Below are 19,571 nucleotides of genomic sequence, written 5' to 3' on the forward strand. Positions count from 1 at the left end.
TTAGCAAACTTTATTTTGTACACTAAAGACACATGTCTTCTTGCTATAAAATCAAACATGGATTTTTTTTAAAAAAAAAGAGCTCAACCCTTTATGTTTTCTCTACTAATCATTTAAAAATATATGACAAGAATATTTTCCACCTTCATTTAGACCCACACATCTACACCACTCCATCACCATCACCATCACCATCTTTGACCTCTCAATTTCCTTTTTCTCATGGTCTAAAATATATTATCATATTTGCATATAATGGTTGTGATTGGACATATGATCATGGATGGAACTAAGGGGGGCCATAAAGTACAAGTTGGTCTCCCTAATATTGTGAATTTATGATGGTATTATAAATTGGACACATGGTTTATCCTCCAATAGAAAACTTGTGAACCAACTGCAATCCTCAATTGTATCTTCTGTTTGCTGGTCCAACCAAGAACTTATTGGATGTCACTACATGTTTGTTCTTTCTAATCTACACTGGGTGGGATAAAAATTATTATAGAGAATAATGTTTCATTACAACAGGTATTAATCTCAACAAAAGAAATTATTTCAATTATGATAGGGTCAATTTTGATCGCCATGCTAAACAGATGTCGAAATTTTAGAGAGTAGATTATCTAAAAATTAGTTTTTTTTTTACAACATTCATTTTATTTTCTTAGTTACTTCCTTCTAAATTTCAATTGGGTAATTTTTAATGGCTAAATGAACATGATTAAATCCAGTAAATGAGAATGAATTAAGATTACATGCTAAGATAAACTTATCCACTAAAGAAAACATAAAATTTATTATAATTGTTGTATGCCTTATTTTGAGGCAATTTAACTTTACAAGGATAAATAAAAATAGCTACATTAGTCTCGTTATTTAGTGACATGGTAAAAATTGCTAGTTTATTATTTTTGCTTGCATAAACCATCCTACCACTATACTACATGATATTTAACAACTCGAATACGTAATAGAAAACATGATATGAACTAATATGTGAAACACAAAAAAGTGAAATTGAAATATTGATCCGGAAAATGAAAGAGATGTAATGAAAAATCAAAAGGTGTGTGTCACATCTTAAATTTATAAAAAAAATAAATTATCATTTTATTTTTCATAATTTATAGAATTTTTTTAATCGTTGAATTCAAATCTCTATTTTTACCGACGCTAATTTTTTTTAACTAAAAGAAAAATCATATCTTCTTACTAGAATCATAGGTGACAAAAAATATCATTCACCCAAGCCTCAATATATTATATTTGATAGTACACTTTTCTAATAACGGATGGATAAGCATATTAGATTCCTTCTAACAACGGACGGAGAAAACCCATATGATACTCCTAACAATGGATACAATGGTATTCATCCTTTATTCTAACAGTAAATGAAAAATCGTTTAACCATCATATTTGATTGTCCAATAATCCTTAAAGGTAATCGTTTTATCTTCTCTTGGTAATGATACATAGTTAGTCATGATCATTCATTTACATTCGTCATTCATTCATATATGTATCTAAGAAACAATATAATAAGATATTATTAGGGACCATATATGACCTACTAGGGTTTGTCTATTGGTGCATCTACACTTTAATGAACTCGTAACTTCTTTCATATGTTACACTTGCAATGTGAATTATTCAGTCTAGTCAAATATATTATATGATAATAACAATATTAATATCATCATTTTAATCTAAAAAATAAAAAAAAATCACTAATCATTTCTAAATGACACATTCAGTTCATCAAATCAATAGTCCTCAATTAATGAGAACCTTAATTAGAATAACTTAATTCACTTGAATCAAACTCAATGCAATTAGGATTTAACATAACCAACCTCAAATCCTTATAAAACTTGTTTGAAATATCCTATATCGATCTAATTTAGATTTGATTGATTTCAATTAGGTTAAGTGGGTTTGAACGAGTCAATTGTTTTGAAATCACTTTAAACAGGTTTGAACCGATCAAATATGTTTAATTCAATCAACTAATAAGCTCAAGCCAATAAACAGAAAGGAAATTGGATTATCATATAGTGTTAACCCAAACTAAAATGACCCACCTAAGCCCTAGACAAGTAATGTGCGCCACATATGCTTATCTCAAGTGGCAAATTGAGTTGAGGTATAAGAGACTAGACAGAGGGATGACAATGTATCTAGTGTCAATTGAATAGTTGGGCAAGTATAGTTTCGAGGGCTTTACTGAATCTCACTCATAATTTAGGTTGAGTCTTACCATTGAACTAGGTTACGCTTGGCTCATGGGTTGGATCATGCCTAGCCACATGTGTTAGGTTATACATGATCGCATGGGTTGAATCATATTTGACCACAAGAGCTAGGTGATATTTGGCCACATGGGTTATGTGATACCTGGCTATATAGATTGAGTCATGCTTAGCCATATGGGTTACGTTGTACTTAGATATATAGGCTAAGTCATTCCTAATCACATGAGTTGAACTATACTTTACCATATATGCTAAGTTATATCTAGCCACATAACCATATGAGTTGGACAATATTTGACCGCATGAGTTGAATTATACTTAGCTACATGAGTTGAATCATACATAATCACATGGGTTAAGTTATATCTAGTCACATGGGCTACTAGTTTGACGAAAGAAACTTAACTCATACTCCAATTTGATCATTCTTATTAAATTAGATTATTATATTTTAAAAATATTTTAAATATTATAAAATAATAATTAATCTCAAATTTATTCTTTTTTCATAAATTAACTAATTTAGATTCATGATTCTAAATTTAAAATTAATTAAAACATAAAAATTTAAACATAATTAATATATATATATATAATTAAATGAATTAGAACTATTATTAAATTAATTAATCATTCTAACATCACAATGATCATTATTTATTAATCATAAAAATTTAAAGTTAAAATATTATTATACATCATATAAATTATAATAATTTTAATATTAAAAATTTTAAAATATGAATAAAAATAGATAATAAAAGAATATATGATCTCTAATGGAAAGATAAGAGAAGAGCCCTTTTGTATAAGAGAAGAGCTCTCCTAAAAAAAAAACAATAATTTAATTTTTATTTTACTTTCACATGTGAAGATAGGGTTGTAATATCTATTTCTTATGATTCACATATAAAAATAAAATTTAAATTATTTACTTTCTAAAACTTACATCATTCATTAGGAAATAAATTAATTAATAATTTAATTGATCAATAAAGTTCACATGATTAAGTAAATCAATCTTAATCATTCCTTTAACCATAAATAAAAAATAATAATTTAAATAAAATAATATATTATTTATGATAATTTGATTTATATTATATAAGAAAAATCATCGGTGATTACAGTATAAAAGTAGTAAGGATTTTTTTTTACATATCCATAATTTTTAAATTTGAAAAATTTTATTTTTATTTATTATAAATATTTCGATCTTCCACATATATCTATCTCACTAATCACTAGTCACAGTTAGCATTAGCTATTATCCAAACCATCTCTAATATTTTTAAATAATATTATTATTATATCATTTATAATTTTAATTAATAGTCAAATGATAACTAATAAAATTTTGGATTTTATAATCATATATGATAAAATTAATTTAATGGAATATATATATATATATATATATATATATTCTATATTTATATATAATTTCATCAAAAAAAGATGAAAGAAAATATGGAGCAGGTGCTCCAGGGGAACAAATGGACGAGTGAAAGGAGAGCCAATGACCTCTTCGTTTCTGGTGTCGTAAAGTGTAATCGACCAGTCGCCAGGCACGAAAACCTCGTACGCCGGCCTGCCACTGGAGACACGACACCCCGGTGCTCTGCTACCCCACGTCGCCACCAGCGGGCTCCACAGATCATAGCCAGTGGTAACTTACCGGACCCGCGTCGTGAAATCACATCCTCCCGTAACCGCATACCCAAACCCGCCATCCGCCATCCCCAAAACCCGCCCACGGGATATGGTCGAACCACGACCACGAATACGAACCCCGCTCCTCTCCCTCCCCCTCCCACCGCGCGCCGCCACGCGTCGCGCTTCGAAATATCTTTCTTCGGGGACGATTGCTCGCGACACGCGTCGCTACGAGGACGGCCAGTTTGGGGCCGCGCCGAGAGGGAAAGATCCGAACGGGTGGCCCAACTAGAGCCACGTCAGGTGGGCCCCACGCACGTCGATCGAAGGGACGTCTGGTGAGGCGAGGGGAAGATATTTCCTTGGGGGGTTTGGTTGAGGCGCTGGATCGGACCGCGGGGGTGTCGCATACCGCACCTACAAAGAGGTGGAAGAGTGTGGCCAACAAAGAGATCGCCGTAGCTGTTCTTTTCCCTTTCTTCTCGAAAGAAAGGCGTCAGAGAGAGAGAGAGAGAGAGAGGAAGGAGATTGGTTTAGGAGGTGGAAATGGGGGAAAAAGAGGAGGGACAGGGCAGAAGGGACGAGGCGGAGGCGATGGCGGTGAGAGAATGGGTAGAGGAGGAGGAGGCGGAGGAGGAAAGGGAGGGGGCGAAGGGGGTGGCGTTGAGATGGGAGAGGTTCTTGCCGAGGGTGCCGGTGAGGGTGTTGCTCGTGGAAGGGGACGATTCTACTCGGCAGATCATCGCTGCGCTCCTCAGGAAGTGTAGCTACAGAGGTTTGTTTCATCTGTGTTCCCTTCTTTCGCTGATCCTCTAAGAATGTGATCCCTGCCATTGATATGCCTGTTCCTTCGAATTCAAGCAGATATAGGATTGAGGGTGTTTCTGTCAAAGAAACTGGGGGTTGACAATGGTTTGGTCAAATTCGTTCATCTGGTGTGGTCCAAATCGTTCTTTTTCTCTTGATTTGGCCTTGGAAATAGGAAATGTTTTCTTTTTTCGTCATTGATCGAATTTCTAAAGGGAATATGTGTCGAATATTGACTATGTTTATTTCTTTGCTCTTTTTGTACGACCTAAATTCGTTCGTTTTCTCTTAATTTGGCTTTGAAGTATTGAAAATGTTCGTATCTTACTTTGGTTGAACTTTTAGACTAGTTTGAAGTTGCAAAGTAGGATATGAGATTTTTTCACCATTAGTTTTTGAAACTTCATTTTGAATGTTACTTTGCTTGTTGCTGTGAGTGTGGAATTGGCCTATCATTCAAAAAATTTGCGAGGTAAAGTCTGAGCATTTATGGAGCTTTGCACTAGAGGAGATTTTGGCATATTATTTATGGTAAGTTGATGAAAGTACCAATTTGTATCCCCTCAGATGAAAATTCTAGAATTTCCCATGAAAAGTGAAAGTGGGATTGAGTGGATCTAGGTAGTTGAAGTTGTCTCGGGAGTAAGTTGGTTCATTTCTGCACTTCTTTGATGAGTTACTACTTCAACGTATAACTAATGACAACTTTGATTATTTATGTGATAAAGACCCATAGTGGCGCCTTGGTATTGAATTTGCTGGTGTCTCTAACTTTATTATTTAGGCTTAAACCACCCATAAATTTCTATGTGCAAATCTGTTATCATTATTGTGATTCTACATCTACCGTGAAAATAGAGGTCCACGTCTTCTGTATAGTATAGGTTTCCTATTAGTTTTTGGAATCGAGATAAATTGAAGTTTGGATCTTATCCTCATGTAGTTCACTTTCTAAGCTGGTCTATATATCAACTGTTGCTCGAAAGTTGGACGACTAGGACTCATAACATATGCAATTAGAATGAGAAAACAGCAGTGAGGAAAGAGAATTCACGTAACATAAAAAATTATGGGCCTAAATTCGAAGTAGATGACCTCTCTAGGCTCCGGCCGACTCCTCGCTCCCCATCCTCGACCTCTATAAAGGTAGAGAGAAAGGAAAAACTGAGCAATCAAGATGATATAAAATTATATAAGATGGTACTCTGCATGCATAATGAATTAAAGTTTATTATGACATATGATACAGCTTGGTTCAGATGCTTTTTTTTTAACCCATTGCCAGCAGTATGGCTGTGGTGGTGAACCTAGAGGTCACAATGGAATCAGACTGATAGTCAACCCCCATTCTTCAGTATTCCAGTGTGTCAGTTAGGTCTGTTAAGGGAATGCATCACTTTATTACATCCAGTATAATGCAACATTTGATTTTAAACGAAACTTCAGAACTATTACTTATCTCAAGTCTCTGTACTGGCAAATTAATAAGGTCAAATTTTGATGATAAGTGTAAGGACCAGATGCAACTTTAATCTCAGATGTTATGAAGAATTTTATTGTCACAGAAGTATGGTTCATGTGTTCTCCTTTTAGATGTGCTAAACACACAATCTTGAAGTGCTGCATGTATTATTTTAAGATAAATTGATATCTTATAACAGAGAATTTCTTTAAATTTCTTTGCCTGTTATTCAACAGTTGCTGCAGCATCAGATGGCTTGAAGGCATGGGATGTGTTGATGGAGAAACCCCAGAGTGTAGACCTTGTTCTGACTGAGGTTGACTTGCCATCAATCTCAGGGTTTGGCCTTCTCACCATGATAATGGATCATGAGAGCTGCAGGAACATTCCAGTCATAAGTATGATGCAATCAACTTTGACTTTTTCTAATAATGTTTATTATAATAGTTCTTAGCAACACTTCCTCCTGAGTTACAAACTCAAAACTTCCTTGATTCATCCAGTGATGTCTTCGCATGATTCCATCAGCATGGTTTTCAAATGCATGTTGAAAGGTGCAGCGGACTTTCTCATTAAGCCAATCCGCAAGAACGAGTTGAGGAACTTATGGCAGCATGTCTGGAGAAGGCAAATTGTAAGCTTCATTTGCATCATAGTCATACTATTATCTTCTAGGTTATCCACTGTCTTTAATCAAATATAACCCCTAGTATTTTAGCATAAATTGATCATTGCATTATTGTATGTTTTATCAGGTAGATGGACATGGTGGCACACATAATATTCAAGACAAACATGAGGCAATGCATAAAATGAAAGCTCATTATGGTGAAAAAGAACATTCGATTGAGAATATTGCTATTGTGCAGGCAAATAAGGAATTTGGTGAGCAAGGGAGTGATGCTCAAGTAAGATTTTTCTTCACACAATATATCGTTTTACTTTTAGTTCAGAGAAAATATGATAAGATCTCCATGCTGTGGTGGGGCACTGTCTATGTCGTGGTGAGGTCTTATATGATCAGCAGCACTCTTGAAACTTAATGTGTGAAAAAATCAATTTTCCTATTACAAGACTGCTGGACATCTACTTATTCTCCTATACATAGCCTGACGGGCACATATAATTTACATAATTCCCCATGTGGCTTTCCTACACATATTTGTTTGTAGATCAATAATAATAAGTCCTACTGTGGATATTTTGATATTCCCAGGTGTCAAATTGCTTTATATATATTTTTTTTCTGAACATCAAGATTGTTCCTCGTTCCTTTATTATAGTTTCCCCTGCGAAATGTAGGTCAGCATCTTTGATGAAGTGTTGCATGCTGTTGACATCATGTGTTTTAGTGTAGACTTGTACATGGAGATTGACATAGACACTGCACATTTTTCCACCTGTTGTGCAGAGCTCTTGTACAAGGTCAGATGTGGAAGCTGAAAGTACACACAAGCAACTGAAGCTTAAGCAGACAAAAGTAGTGGATGCATTTATGACTCAGAATGGAGGGAATATTCAAATGGACAATGGATCATTCAATTATGAAAATTCAATTACTGGTACTCTTTTCCATGTTCATAGTTTATTTTTTATTATATTTAGCATTTCATGCAACTCATATGAACTGTTGCTAAGCAAACTTATTGTGCCGCAGCAGCGAGTGAAAATGTTGATGAGGTACAAGAATGCTTGGGCTACAAAAAAACCAACAATAAGAATTATGACCAGAAATGTCATCATGAAATAATTTCTAAGGATGATGATTTGGTCCATGTGGTTGATAATCAACCACAGGGTAGACTCCCCTCTAGAGACATTGTTCATGTTACCAATGTTAAGCACAAGTTAAGTGCTGCACCTTATTTGGAGCTTTCTTTGAAAAGATATGAGGGAACATTCCCTGAGAAGCAAGAATGTGGTGGCTCCAACATATGGAACCATTCAAGTTCGTCAGCATTCTCACTGTGAGTGTTTCATTATACTTCAATTCTCTTTATAGTCGACATAATATTTTTCATCTTCTATTAGTAACTCATAGCACTTTCTGAAATGATCTTGTGATTTTATGAGAAAATGCCTTCTAAGTTCTAACTGTGATCAGCTTTCTTTCACTTGGTTACGTTCTTTGATGTATTGCTAGCTTCAAGGTTCGGCTTTACACTGTGAAAAGGCTTGGTGTTTTATCAGGTTTAATTGGGCTCACTTGTTTTCTTATGTATGAGCAGCTCAATGATGTCCATAGCATCTGATTAATTGTGTATGCTTCTATTCATCTTATTAGTGGAGTCTCAAAGATCTGAAGTGAACTGATGTGAACAATTAAGTTAAACATGCAGCATAAGCTTCACTTTTTTACATGAATTGAAATGATCTAGTACCTCCTGTTGGAATTTTGTGCTAGTAGACCATAGTATCCTGCCATGCATATGACTGATTATAAGAATTTTTTTCATCATCTTCCATCTTAGAATAATAGTCAAATTTCAGATAGATGTCTAAAGAATGGAAATGAGTGGAAGAAGATATTAAGATTTTAGGTTTTAGGAGGAATGATGTAGAATTGACTTTCTATATCTTTTACATTTTCTTTTAGCTGGTTCTTAGTTGCAGTTGTTCTGCTTGTTATAGACTACAGTTGGCACTTCTGAATGATCAGTAGCTGTAACATCGAGAATATGATGTCACAAATTCCAGTGAGAGGCTTTTTTCTTTTAGACTAATTGATTATTTTTTATTTTTCTTCTTTGTGATTGTTATCCTTTTTAAGTAGCATATATTGAGCAACAACCCATTTCCCTTTTTGATTTGTTGTGAGCATTTCCTCCTCTGATCTGTGTAATTTATGGATGATTTTTCTCTAAAAAATAATGGCTAGCTAATTATTAATGAAAGAAAATTGAATTATTTGAGATATTGCCTTACATCTATAATTTATCGTAGAGCCACTCAAATTATAGTATACTGCAGGTACACCGGTAGGATGGTAATACCTACCATGTTGGAACAAAATAACTCATCATCCGAAACAAATGGACTCAAGCCTATTGAGCCTCTTAAAGACTGGGATTCTAGGGGGAATTCGGAAGAGACTAAGTCCTCAGATGTGGGACCTTCAGTTCAAGATGGAATGGCAGTTCAATGCACCCCACTTCGAGTTATTCCATTTCCTCTTCCTGTTGGAAGCATGCCTTCGAGTTCTGGGTATGGTACAGGAATGCAACAGATGTTCTATCCACAGTCAGGTCATCCTTTTTGGAGTACCAATCCATCAATATGGCGGGAAGCAACCATGCAGACAAACTCATCAATCCAACCTTGCCAAAAGAATTGCAACTCTGTGCAATGTGACCTTCCTGATGAGGAGAATGTCAGAAGCTCATGCTACCCTTCTGCAGGAAAGCAGGAGGAACTTATGCAACTCGATGAACAGAGGCAAGTTTCATCTGCAGAAGGAGAAAGTGGTAGCAGTAGCATATGCAATGGTAGCAGAAATTTTAAAAGCAGTGAATGTGGGAGTGTTCTCAGTGGAACTACTGGACACACGTCTGCAACACATGTTTTCAGGCCCATAACAGTGACAGGAAATGATGAGAGTAAACTGACTTGTGATGGATCAAAACCAGAAGATTGTCATTTTTTAACCCAAAGGGAAATTGCCTTGAATAAATTCCGACTGAAGAGGAAAGAAAGATGCTTTGAGAAGAAGGTACTGATTCATTAAAATTTCAAAGTCCCTAGAGCAAGTTCATAGAAGGAAAAGAAATGCTTTGTAATGTCATAACTTAATTCACTTATAATGGTAGTATGTATTAAGCTGAACCCTGTACATTTCTGTTTGAGAAAAGATTAGAGGTGCACTTCATCATTGATAACAACAATAAGTGAAATCATATCATTAGCTGTATGTCGACTGCTGACTTGTGGTTACTGATTTTGATCTTGGCAGGTTCGCTACCACAGCAGAAAACTACTTTCCGAACAGCGTCCTCGAGTGAAGGGACAGTTTGTTCGTCAAGAGAGACCGGAACCTCAACCAGGGCAAGCAGGTGCCCTTCAAAGCGAGTCAGCTGCCGCATAGTTTTGCTTTCATACCATCTAAATCACATTGACCATATGATCTTCGGTAGTTGACCAGTGTAGCTGCACTAACATCATAGATCTTGTGACAAGTTTGCTTTGTAAGATAGATTTGCTTCGTATGCCCTTCTTTTCCGGTTTGAAACACCACTCTTGGTTGTTGATACAGTAACAGTATGCAATGTAGTGTAATATTTGTCATTAGAGATCTCAAGAAATGTGGTGGCTAGAGCAAGTCACTTGCTCATATACGCTATGTCTGTTATTTATGTAGTTGTATGCCTTCAAATAGTATTAGCTTTCATGTTTTCTTTATTAAATTTCATTCTATATTGTTGCAAGTTCATTTTAGAAATTTTAGCGTAATAATTACAGCACATGCAAACTTATTTTCATGGTCTATGACACAAGCTTCCTCATAATTTAAACAAACTCGATCCTTGATTCACTTTGGTACAGCAACTTGAGTTCAAAATATCTTCAATTTTATTATTATTATTATTATTATTATTATTATTATTATTATTTAATCCCATCGCCTACAAGCTTATGTCCATAACGAGACAAGAAGGAATAATATGACACAAATATCCAAATTTATTAATTTAAAATCGAGTTTTGATCAAGATCGGGCACGATTGAAGCAAGTTGTATTTGACTTAAACGAGGCTACATTATTTTGAGATCGGGTCCTTGTCAATCCTGGCTGACTCGGTGCAATCTCGATCGAGCCGAGCCCGAGACGAACAAGAACTCGAGTTCGAGCTCCAACTGTCTCACCGCAACCGCACGTGATTCTGTTTCGATTCGCTGCCACTCGAGTTCGAGCTCGAACTGTCTCACCGCAACCCAACGTGATTCTGTTTCGATTCGCTGCCACTTGTTCGTCACTCTCGTCTCTGTCATCCACTCCAGGAAAGGGTAATCCTGTAATTAAAAGGAATCCGTTCGTTGTTGCGACTCTCCTGTACTCTTCGGCTTGGAAGCGGGCGCCGATGCCCCGATCGAAGAGGCTCCCAGCGGCCGCAGGCGGCGGCAGAAGGAGCGGCGGCGGCAGCAGCGGCTTCCGTCCTCCCGTGGTGCTGCTCCTCTTCTTCTTTGTTCTCGCCCCTTTGCTCGTCCTTGCGGCCCGGCGCAGCACTCGCACCCTCGTTTCCCCCGGTGAGTCATGGACTCCTTCCTCGCTGGCTCGCTCACTCGCCGTCGACTTAATGGGATTCTTATTTTCTTGGATTGTCTCTGTTTGAGGTTCGATTGCTTTTCTTGAGATCTGGGTTTGTGAGCCACTAAAACACTCAGATCTGGATTGAACATGCTTTTTTAAGATGTGATTTGGTTATTTTCTTGAAGATCTTGCGTGTACGATGGTTATGATGTACCAAATAGGTTCGGATCCGGCTCTCGGGCACCTCATTCTCGAATTCCCTGGCATGATTATTGCCCACAATTTTTAGCATGAGTTTGTGGAACCTGATTTATCTCCGGATACCCTTCTGATTTATGCTCGGTACCTCACCGCAGGAGCCGTATAGTGTGTACCTAAAGCTGCTGGTATTAGTCGTTTGGCATTGTTGTTAGGTATTTGACAAACAGAGTCCAAGAATCTGAAGCTAAAACGAGATCTAGTTATATTTTAACTAATATATATATATATATATATATATATTATTCTGAGACGTTAACACAACAACTGGTCACAAAATTAAGAGTAAAGTGAAAGTATCCAATGAGCTATCCTATTGGAGATTATGCATGATTAGATTCTGGCCAACTTTAATGTAATACAACTGGAAGGATGTTAAGGCTTAAGGCATTGGAGATAGAAAAGAAAACCAAAAACAAAAAGCAAAACAAAGAAGGGAGCATTCGGTAAAACATACTTGATTTACAGAAAACCAATTTAAAGTATTGAAGATAAAATAGCATTGCAAACACATGCCGGTCTTGAGGGTCTTGAATAACTTTTACTTGATTGTGATTTTGAACCACTAGTTTCCAATGCTTGGTAGCTTAATAACATCAAGTTCTTAGCAGTTCAGGGTGTTGGTGGATTATGTTTGAATGTATAGGACAATTGGGACTTTGGAGGTTGAGGACTTAAATAAAGTTGGAATATAAGTGGTAGGGTAATTGTGGGATGGAACAGAGGATGAAATAGATATTGCTAAGTTTTTTGAAGAGATGATTTTAGAAATAGTTGGTCCGCGTGCTTGTTCACATGCGGAGTGGTATATAACATCTGGTACATACCAGTCTGAGCAAAATTAGGAACCTTGCTATGAATTACTAAAAGATGCTTTTGAGAAACTCTATTTATGTTATTTTGCATGTAAATATTTTCGTGAATAATGGATGCTATTTGAGGTACATTGGTGTTTTTCTGTCCTTGATACAGATCAAACAGGCAGTCCAAACTTCTCAAGCAAAAAGGTAGTTAGCCTTGAGCATATTTGTTGTTTTTCTACTCAAGAAATGCAACTGCCGTATATCTCACTTCTCACTCTTCCACAGGCGGCAGACTGGAGAGAACAGTTGGTGATCCAGCACCTAAAACCTATTCTGACAAAAGAGGTTAGTGACTAGTGAGAGATGCTCAAATATGCTTGTTCAGGATTAGTTACATTTTTTTGTGGTTATTGTATGAAATCTTTTAGTTGCCTTAGAATATGTGCCCAATGATTGCTGGTATTACTTTGTTATCTTGTTTAGTTATACTGTACATTAGTCATTACCTGCTATTATGAGGCGATGGGGGCCTGGGTTTCCTTTCTCTCTTCTTTCTCTTTTCAAATTATTTGGTGGCTGTACGATGAACTTATCTTGTGTGTTCTCTTTGTAAGACACAGCTACATGTGCATTATCTATAGATGTATACTGATGGTACTGGAATTTTGCTTGACTATCTGGATCATGTTTGTGCGCACTGTGCACTTTATCATTGGGAAAAACTTATCCAGTATGTTATCTATATGTCTTTTACATACGTACAAGAACTAATACTATGAAAAAACAAAGAAGATTGAAAAAATTCTACAAGAGATTAATATGGTGACTACATGCAATTTCTTCTTTGTTCTTTCGTTTGATCAATAGCCTTATCAGTTATTATTTGTCATCAGAATTGCTGAAAGGAATTAGGATGGGAAAAATATTTGGTTTAACCCTGTAATGATTAAAACAGTTCTTAAGATATAAGGTTGCAACTTAAGACCTTGCTCAAGATGTCAAATATAGAGCTGTTTAAACAAATGTAACTTGCTTCTTGCTAGTTTTGTTACCCTGAGGAAGCCACTTCCAGACCAGAGAGTTGCCAGCAATGGGAAAGTTGCTATTTCCATCTGCACGTTGTTATCTTGTGGTTTAACCACCAGAATTTATTTCGCCAGCCTAGGTTGTCATCCTTTTTCCTCTTCCTCCCAAATTTCTATCTTCTTTATTTGGTATTTCTCTAACTTGTTTGTTTATATAATTTTAAGTTGGTACCATACACCCACACATGGGCCCCATATATTGCAAAAGTTGGTATCTGTTTTGGTCAATCCTGTTTAGATCAGATGAGTCTCCCACTGCTTAGAGGCCAATACCTGCCTCAACAGCATTGGCTTGAGAGAAAGATTGTGATCTACTACTGCATCGTGGCCTATTTCAACTTTCAATCCTATGTATTACATTTCACCAGGTAATTGAAGCGATATCTGCAAGCCGGCATGAGTTGGGACAGTGGAGTCTTGATTTTCTCAGACAAAATCATGTTTCTTCCTCATGGCAAGTTGATGGAGCTGACCATGCTAGCCAGAATAATCTGACTGTAACAGATGTAAATTTATTTTTTTCCATTTTTATGCTAAAATTATCTGGTTTAATGCAATGTAATGGTTTAAACTTTCCTGCTAATGTTGTTATGTTCATCTTCTTGAAGACACTTCAAAATGCTTCAGATGCTGAGAAAACATCTTTCAAAATGGGGGATGATGCTCGGGTTGTTTCTTTACCTACTGCAAATAAAGATTCTAAAGATAATTTAGGTAATTATTAGCTTCCTGTTTCCATTACAAAAGTTTTGTTATTGTTCTGTCTCCCAGTAAACAACTCAATTCTCTTTGTAATGCAGATGGACATCAACTTCTTGATTCACCTGCCAAAGTAGCTAGAAGGGTAATTGTTTCAGTTCATATGTTTAGTCTGTTACATGGATTCATTCATTTGTCTAAATAGCATTCGAATATTAATATTATTGCTATTTTTATTTGGGATTTTCTTGAGAATGATATCAATATTGTCAAATTTTACTGTTTTTTATCACATGTTTTTTAGTTGCTTAGAAAGGCCTTTGAAAAAAGTAGTTAACCTTTAATTGCTTCAAGTATGCTTTCACAACTTAAAGAAACAGGTGACCTGGTGTATCAGGCTCCCACAAGTATTTTCTGTTAAATTCTTTTATTGTTTAGAAATATTTGCTTATCACTTTGCTTATTCAACGTAAATTCTCTTTTTATCATTTTATCTCTGTTTGGTATTCTTATGTATTAGCAACTGAGAGAGAAGAGGCGAGAGAAGAGGGCAATGGAGTTGGTTCAACAGGACGATGAGGCACTGGTTAAGCTTGAAAATGCTGCTATTGAGCATTCAAAAGCAGTGGACTCTGCCATCCTGGGAAAATATAGTATATGGAGACGAGACAATGAAAATGAAAATTCTGATTCAACAGTTCGATTAATGCGTGACCAAATAATCATGGCAAGAGTCTATATGGTAATTGCTAAATCAAAGAACAGGCTTGATCTTTACCAGGAATTGCTAACTCGAATCAAGGAAAGCCAACGTGCCGTTGGAGAGGCCAATGCTGATTCTGACCTCCATCGCAGGTGATATTTCTTTTCATATACATATAATTTTTCTGTATGTGCTTATTTATATAAATATTTCTACATCCACATCTTCCTAGTGCTCCTGAGAAGATAAAAGCAATGGGCCAAGTTCTGTCAAGAGCGAGAGAAGCTTTGTACGACTGCAAGGCAGTAATTCAGAGGCTCAGAGTGATGCTTCAGTCTGCTGATGAACAAGTTAGGAGCTTGAAGAAGCAAAGCACATTTCTTAGCCAATTGGCTGCAAAGACAATTCCCAATGGAATCCATTGCTTATCTATGCGCCTCACTATAGACTATTACCTTCTCCCTCCAGAGAAAAGAAAATTTCCTAGGAGTGAAAATTTAGAAAATCCAAGTCTTTACCATTATGCTCTCTTCTCTGACAATGTTCTGGCTGCATCGGTAGTTGTCAATTCAACAATCATGAATGCTAAGGTAGCATCTACTTGATTTCTCTGTTCTTTAAGTTTTGAATTTGAATATTGTCTTTCTGACACACATGTGGTTCTTATTACAGGAGCCAGCCAAACATGTATTTCATCTGGTTACTGATAAATTGAATATTGGAGCAATGAACATGTGGTTTTTGTTAAATCCTCCAGGGAATGCAACTATTCATGTAGAAAATGTTGATGATTTCAAATGGTTGAACTCTTCATACTGTCCTGTTTTACGACAACTCGAATCTGCTGCTATGAAAGAGTACTATTTCAAAGCTGATCATCCGACAACTCTATCAGCAGGTTCTTCCAATTTGAAGTACCGAAATCCAAAATATTTGTCTATGCTGAACCATCTACGGTTCTATCTTCCGGAGGTTTATCCCAAGTTGGATAAAATCTTGTTTCTTGATGATGACATTGTTGTCCAGAAGGATCTGACAGCATTATGGTCTGTAGACCTTAAAGGCAATGTAAATGGTGCCGTGGAGACCTGTGGTGAGAGCTTCCACCGTTTTGACAAGTATCTTAATTTCTCAAACCCTCATATTGCTCGAAACTTTGATCCTAATTCATGTGGCTGGGCATATGGGATGAATATCTTTGACCTTAAGGAGTGGAAGAAGAAAGATATAACTGGAATTTATCACAAGTGGCAAAACATGGTAAGTATATGGAATAATATTTTATCATTTAGTTCTTCAAAGTTGAATATGATGCATGTATAAAGAATGTCATGTATACTTAAGGATAAAAAGGTGCATTACAATTGGAACTTATCATGCTTTTGTTTCTTAACTTTGAATATAAAACTGCTAATAGGTCTTCATGCAGTGACATGACCATTGGCATGTGTTTAAGTTCTATGCAGTTTCTATATGAACAATCAGAAAATTTAACTCAGTATAATAGAAACTGCACACAAACCTGTGTTTTGGTTTAACAAGCATTATAACTACCATAACTGTTGTTCCTTCTCATAGAATAGCATTATGATTTTATTCAGCATGCAGGATTAAGGCCACAGATCTATTCTCCTCTGATTAGCATCTGGAATGTCTTATTCTACATGTATGTTTAATTATGTGCCCTTCTTGTGTTGGAAACATTAGCTTTTGATAAATATTATCTGACAGTCTATTTTCCTTGTTGTCTGCATTTGATAAATATTATCTGACAGTCTATTATCTGATTAGCTTTTGAAAAATATTATCTGACAGTTTATTTATTTGAGGGGACCCATCGGTACTCTATTCTGTATTGCTACAAACTTTTAACTCCACCGTTACCCTTTCTTATAATAAATTTTGAAGCTTTCTTCATTGTAACGATCCTTCTATTATTCCTGTCTTAGTAGCAATTAGTTGCAATTTTAAGCATAGTAACTTGGGTTGTTGTACCATTTATCCTCGATGGATTAAATTGTTTTCTCATCTGAGGTTCACTGGCATGGTGATCTTATAGCATTCTGCATACTATATTTTTTCTCTGTACTCTTAATTTAGAATATATTGTAAATATACTGAACTTCCATTGCAGTTTTCTTTTATGCATATTTACATGGTGGTCTCACTTCCACTAGAATTGTTTATAGAAGTGACTTCAGATACAATGACTTCAGACATAACAGCCCTTTGGTTTTGCTAATTCTTCTGAAGTTTGGCATCCATTTCACTTCAGATACAATAACACATAATCCCGACAAATTACTGCTTCATTGGCAATTTTAAAGTGAAATGCTTTAATCGGAATCTTGGCGTAACTATGCTGAATTTTAGTCACTGCCCGCCTAAGTCCATGGATGTGACATGGCTCACTTAATTCTAGTGCTTGGCACATGCAGTCTTTTTCCTTGTTCACGTGACACTTAAATTAAATGAGGGGTTAATTTGAATGTTTGACCTCGTCTTGTGGTGCCAGTTAAATAGTCATCATTTTAATAATCTAAGAGCTTTGAGCTGATAGAAGTTCGGATATTTGATCGACCCACTTAGTTCTATTATGTCAATACTAATTACTACTGTTGGAATCTTGGTTCTTATTTATAGTGACAATTATATGTCTCATGATCAAGGATATCTGAGATTTTTTGCTTATATGAGTTTTTTCAATGCTTCCATGTTGGGATTAGTTACCAGTTCCAATTTGATACAAATTTATATTTTTTGGGAACTGGTGGGGATGTGTTCCTATTTATTAATAGGATTTTGGTTTGTATGGAGATATTAAAAGGGACATATAATTATGAGTCGACATATACTGCCTTGTTGTAGGAATGACTGTTAGTTACGTCACTTTGTATATGTTTCAAAGAACATGTTACATCAGTTGTCCTTGGCAAATTATTTTTAGTTTTTCATAATATTTATAACCAATTTGCAGATGTAGACATACTCAAATTTCCAACAGCATTTTTCTATCACTGTATTGCATGCATGTATTCTTATATGCCATTACATAAGCGCATAAGGAGCACTTAGTTATAGTTTTAATAATTATTTTTCTCCCTCTTTGATGTCTAGAATGAAGATAGAGTGCTGTGGAAACTCGGGACTCTTCCTCCAGGACTACTGACATTCTATAAACTGACACACCCGCTGGACAAATCATGGCATGTTCTTGGCTTGGGTTATAACCCTAGCATTGACCACTCAGAGATACAAAACGCTGCCGTCGTCCACTATAATGGGAACATGAAACCTTGGTTGGAGCTGGCAATGACCAAATACAGGCCATATTGGACCAAGTACATCAAGTATGATCACCCTTATGTTCGGGGATGCAAGCTAAGTGAATAGGAAGAATTAGAAGTGCAGGCCAGAAAAAAGCTCCACTTGCTGAAGAAGTTAAGGTAATGGTTTGTCCATCTTATTTCCTATTCCCATGAATCAATTTTACATCCCATGACGTTATTCTCCTCCTGTGTAAATTTCCCCCTGTTGTTTGAGCCCCTTTGATGGAGGGAGATTCCCCAGTGGTTTATTGTGTATCAGTACATGTAGAAACTTTATGATGGTAAGAGGGAAGCAGTTTCGGACTCTCTTTTCATGTACTTTCTTTTCTCTTCTTGCAGGAACTTTTTTTGTGACAATATTACCTGTAAAGAATAGTGTTCTGGGCATGCGGATTTATATTGTTTTGCATTTGTGTTCGTTGAGCTTCTCCCTCGTTAAGGAGCAGTAAAAGTAGTTTATCATGCTTATCTTCCATGGAGTTGGATGATCGTAAGTCTATGTAGGGCTTAGATCCTGAATGCATCATCATTTTCCGTGTTGATGGAGCCTACGCTGATACCAAAAAAATTATCCGGTGATGGAGAATCGATTCCATTTTGTTGCTTTGTTGGATTGCATGGTATATATACACTTCATATTGGCAACAATGAAACTAGTAAAATAATGAACCTACAAGTGTATGGTCTTGAAATTTTTTTTTTTAAAATGTATCATGGTAAAACCCCAAATAAGCCCTAACCATACATAGTTCGATTTAGTTTTAAAATTGAATCGAACTAAATTGGAATTGCTGATTTTCGTTCTTGGTTTTGGGAAATCAGAATTGATGATGATGATGATAGTATTATATGAACTTTCTAAGTATGCTTGTGTTTAAAATATTTTTGAAAAACAAAGATAATTTTCTTACAAAATATTTATATTTTAGGTATTTTTCAAGTAATACTACCGATTTTTCTCAAATAGTACCCCTAATTAAAAAAAAATCCGTTTCTTAAAAGTTAACACGCCTATTATAGTATTTTGGCTTATTACAATCGTTTTGGTCTGTTACAATATTTTGGTTACCATAATAAAAACACTATAAAACGTATTTATAAATATTGTAAATAAGTCAAATGGAATCAAAACATACTAGACCAGTACTATTGACCAGTGGTCTTTATCGACCTTTTCTTTGGATACGATACTCTACATTCGCCCACCTGATAAGCATTGTCTTTTTGGAGATCCATATTTGTGCATAAGAAAAAAAGAGAAGAGAT

At 35.8% G+C, this 19,571-nt stretch overlaps 2 protein-coding genes across 4 annotated transcripts; both read left to right on the forward strand.

Annotated features, from left to right (window-relative positions):
- The first annotated feature begins 4,311 nt into the window (after positions 1-4,311).
- Positions 4,312-10,510, forward strand: LOC135593718 (two-component response regulator-like PRR95). Of its 2 annotated transcripts, none has more exons than XM_065083957.1 (8): positions 4,312-4,689; positions 6,420-6,581; positions 6,687-6,817; positions 6,939-7,091; positions 7,595-7,745; positions 7,841-8,150; positions 9,154-9,892; positions 10,133-10,510. In XM_065083957.1, the coding sequence occupies exons 1-8, from the start codon at positions 4,461-4,463 to the stop codon at positions 10,262-10,264; spliced, it is 2,007 nt and encodes a 668-aa protein (XP_064940029.1). In that variant the 5' UTR covers positions 4,312-4,460; the 3' UTR covers positions 10,265-10,510. The 2 variants fall into 2 exon arrangements, with proteins under 2 accessions (XP_064940029.1, XP_064940030.1); XM_065083958.1 differs by having other exon boundaries at positions 7,844-8,150.
- A 639-nt stretch (positions 10,511-11,149) lies between these two features.
- LOC103998840 (polygalacturonate 4-alpha-galacturonosyltransferase) lies at positions 11,150-18,714 on the forward strand. 2 transcript variants are annotated; one of them, XM_009420444.3, is made up of 10 exons: positions 11,151-11,424; positions 12,659-12,693; positions 12,775-12,834; positions 13,943-14,080; positions 14,183-14,288; positions 14,375-14,418; positions 14,794-15,128; positions 15,209-15,566; positions 15,649-16,236; positions 18,094-18,714. In XM_009420444.3, exons 1-10 carry the CDS (start codon positions 11,259-11,261, stop codon positions 18,367-18,369), a joined length of 2,106 nt encoding a protein of 701 aa, XP_009418719.2. In that variant the 5' UTR covers positions 11,151-11,258; the 3' UTR covers positions 18,370-18,714. The 2 variants fall into 2 exon arrangements, with proteins under 2 accessions (XP_009418721.2, XP_009418719.2); XM_009420446.3 differs by lacking the exon at positions 13,943-14,080 and having other exon boundaries at positions 11,150-11,424.
- Positions 18,715-19,571: the final 857 nt, after the last annotated feature.

This window comes from Musa acuminata, chromosome BXJ1-9 (genome assembly GCF_036884655.1).
Source record: "Musa acuminata AAA Group cultivar baxijiao chromosome BXJ1-9, Cavendish_Baxijiao_AAA, whole genome shotgun sequence".
Classification (NCBI taxonomy): Eukaryota; Viridiplantae; Streptophyta; class Magnoliopsida; order Zingiberales; family Musaceae; genus Musa; species Musa acuminata.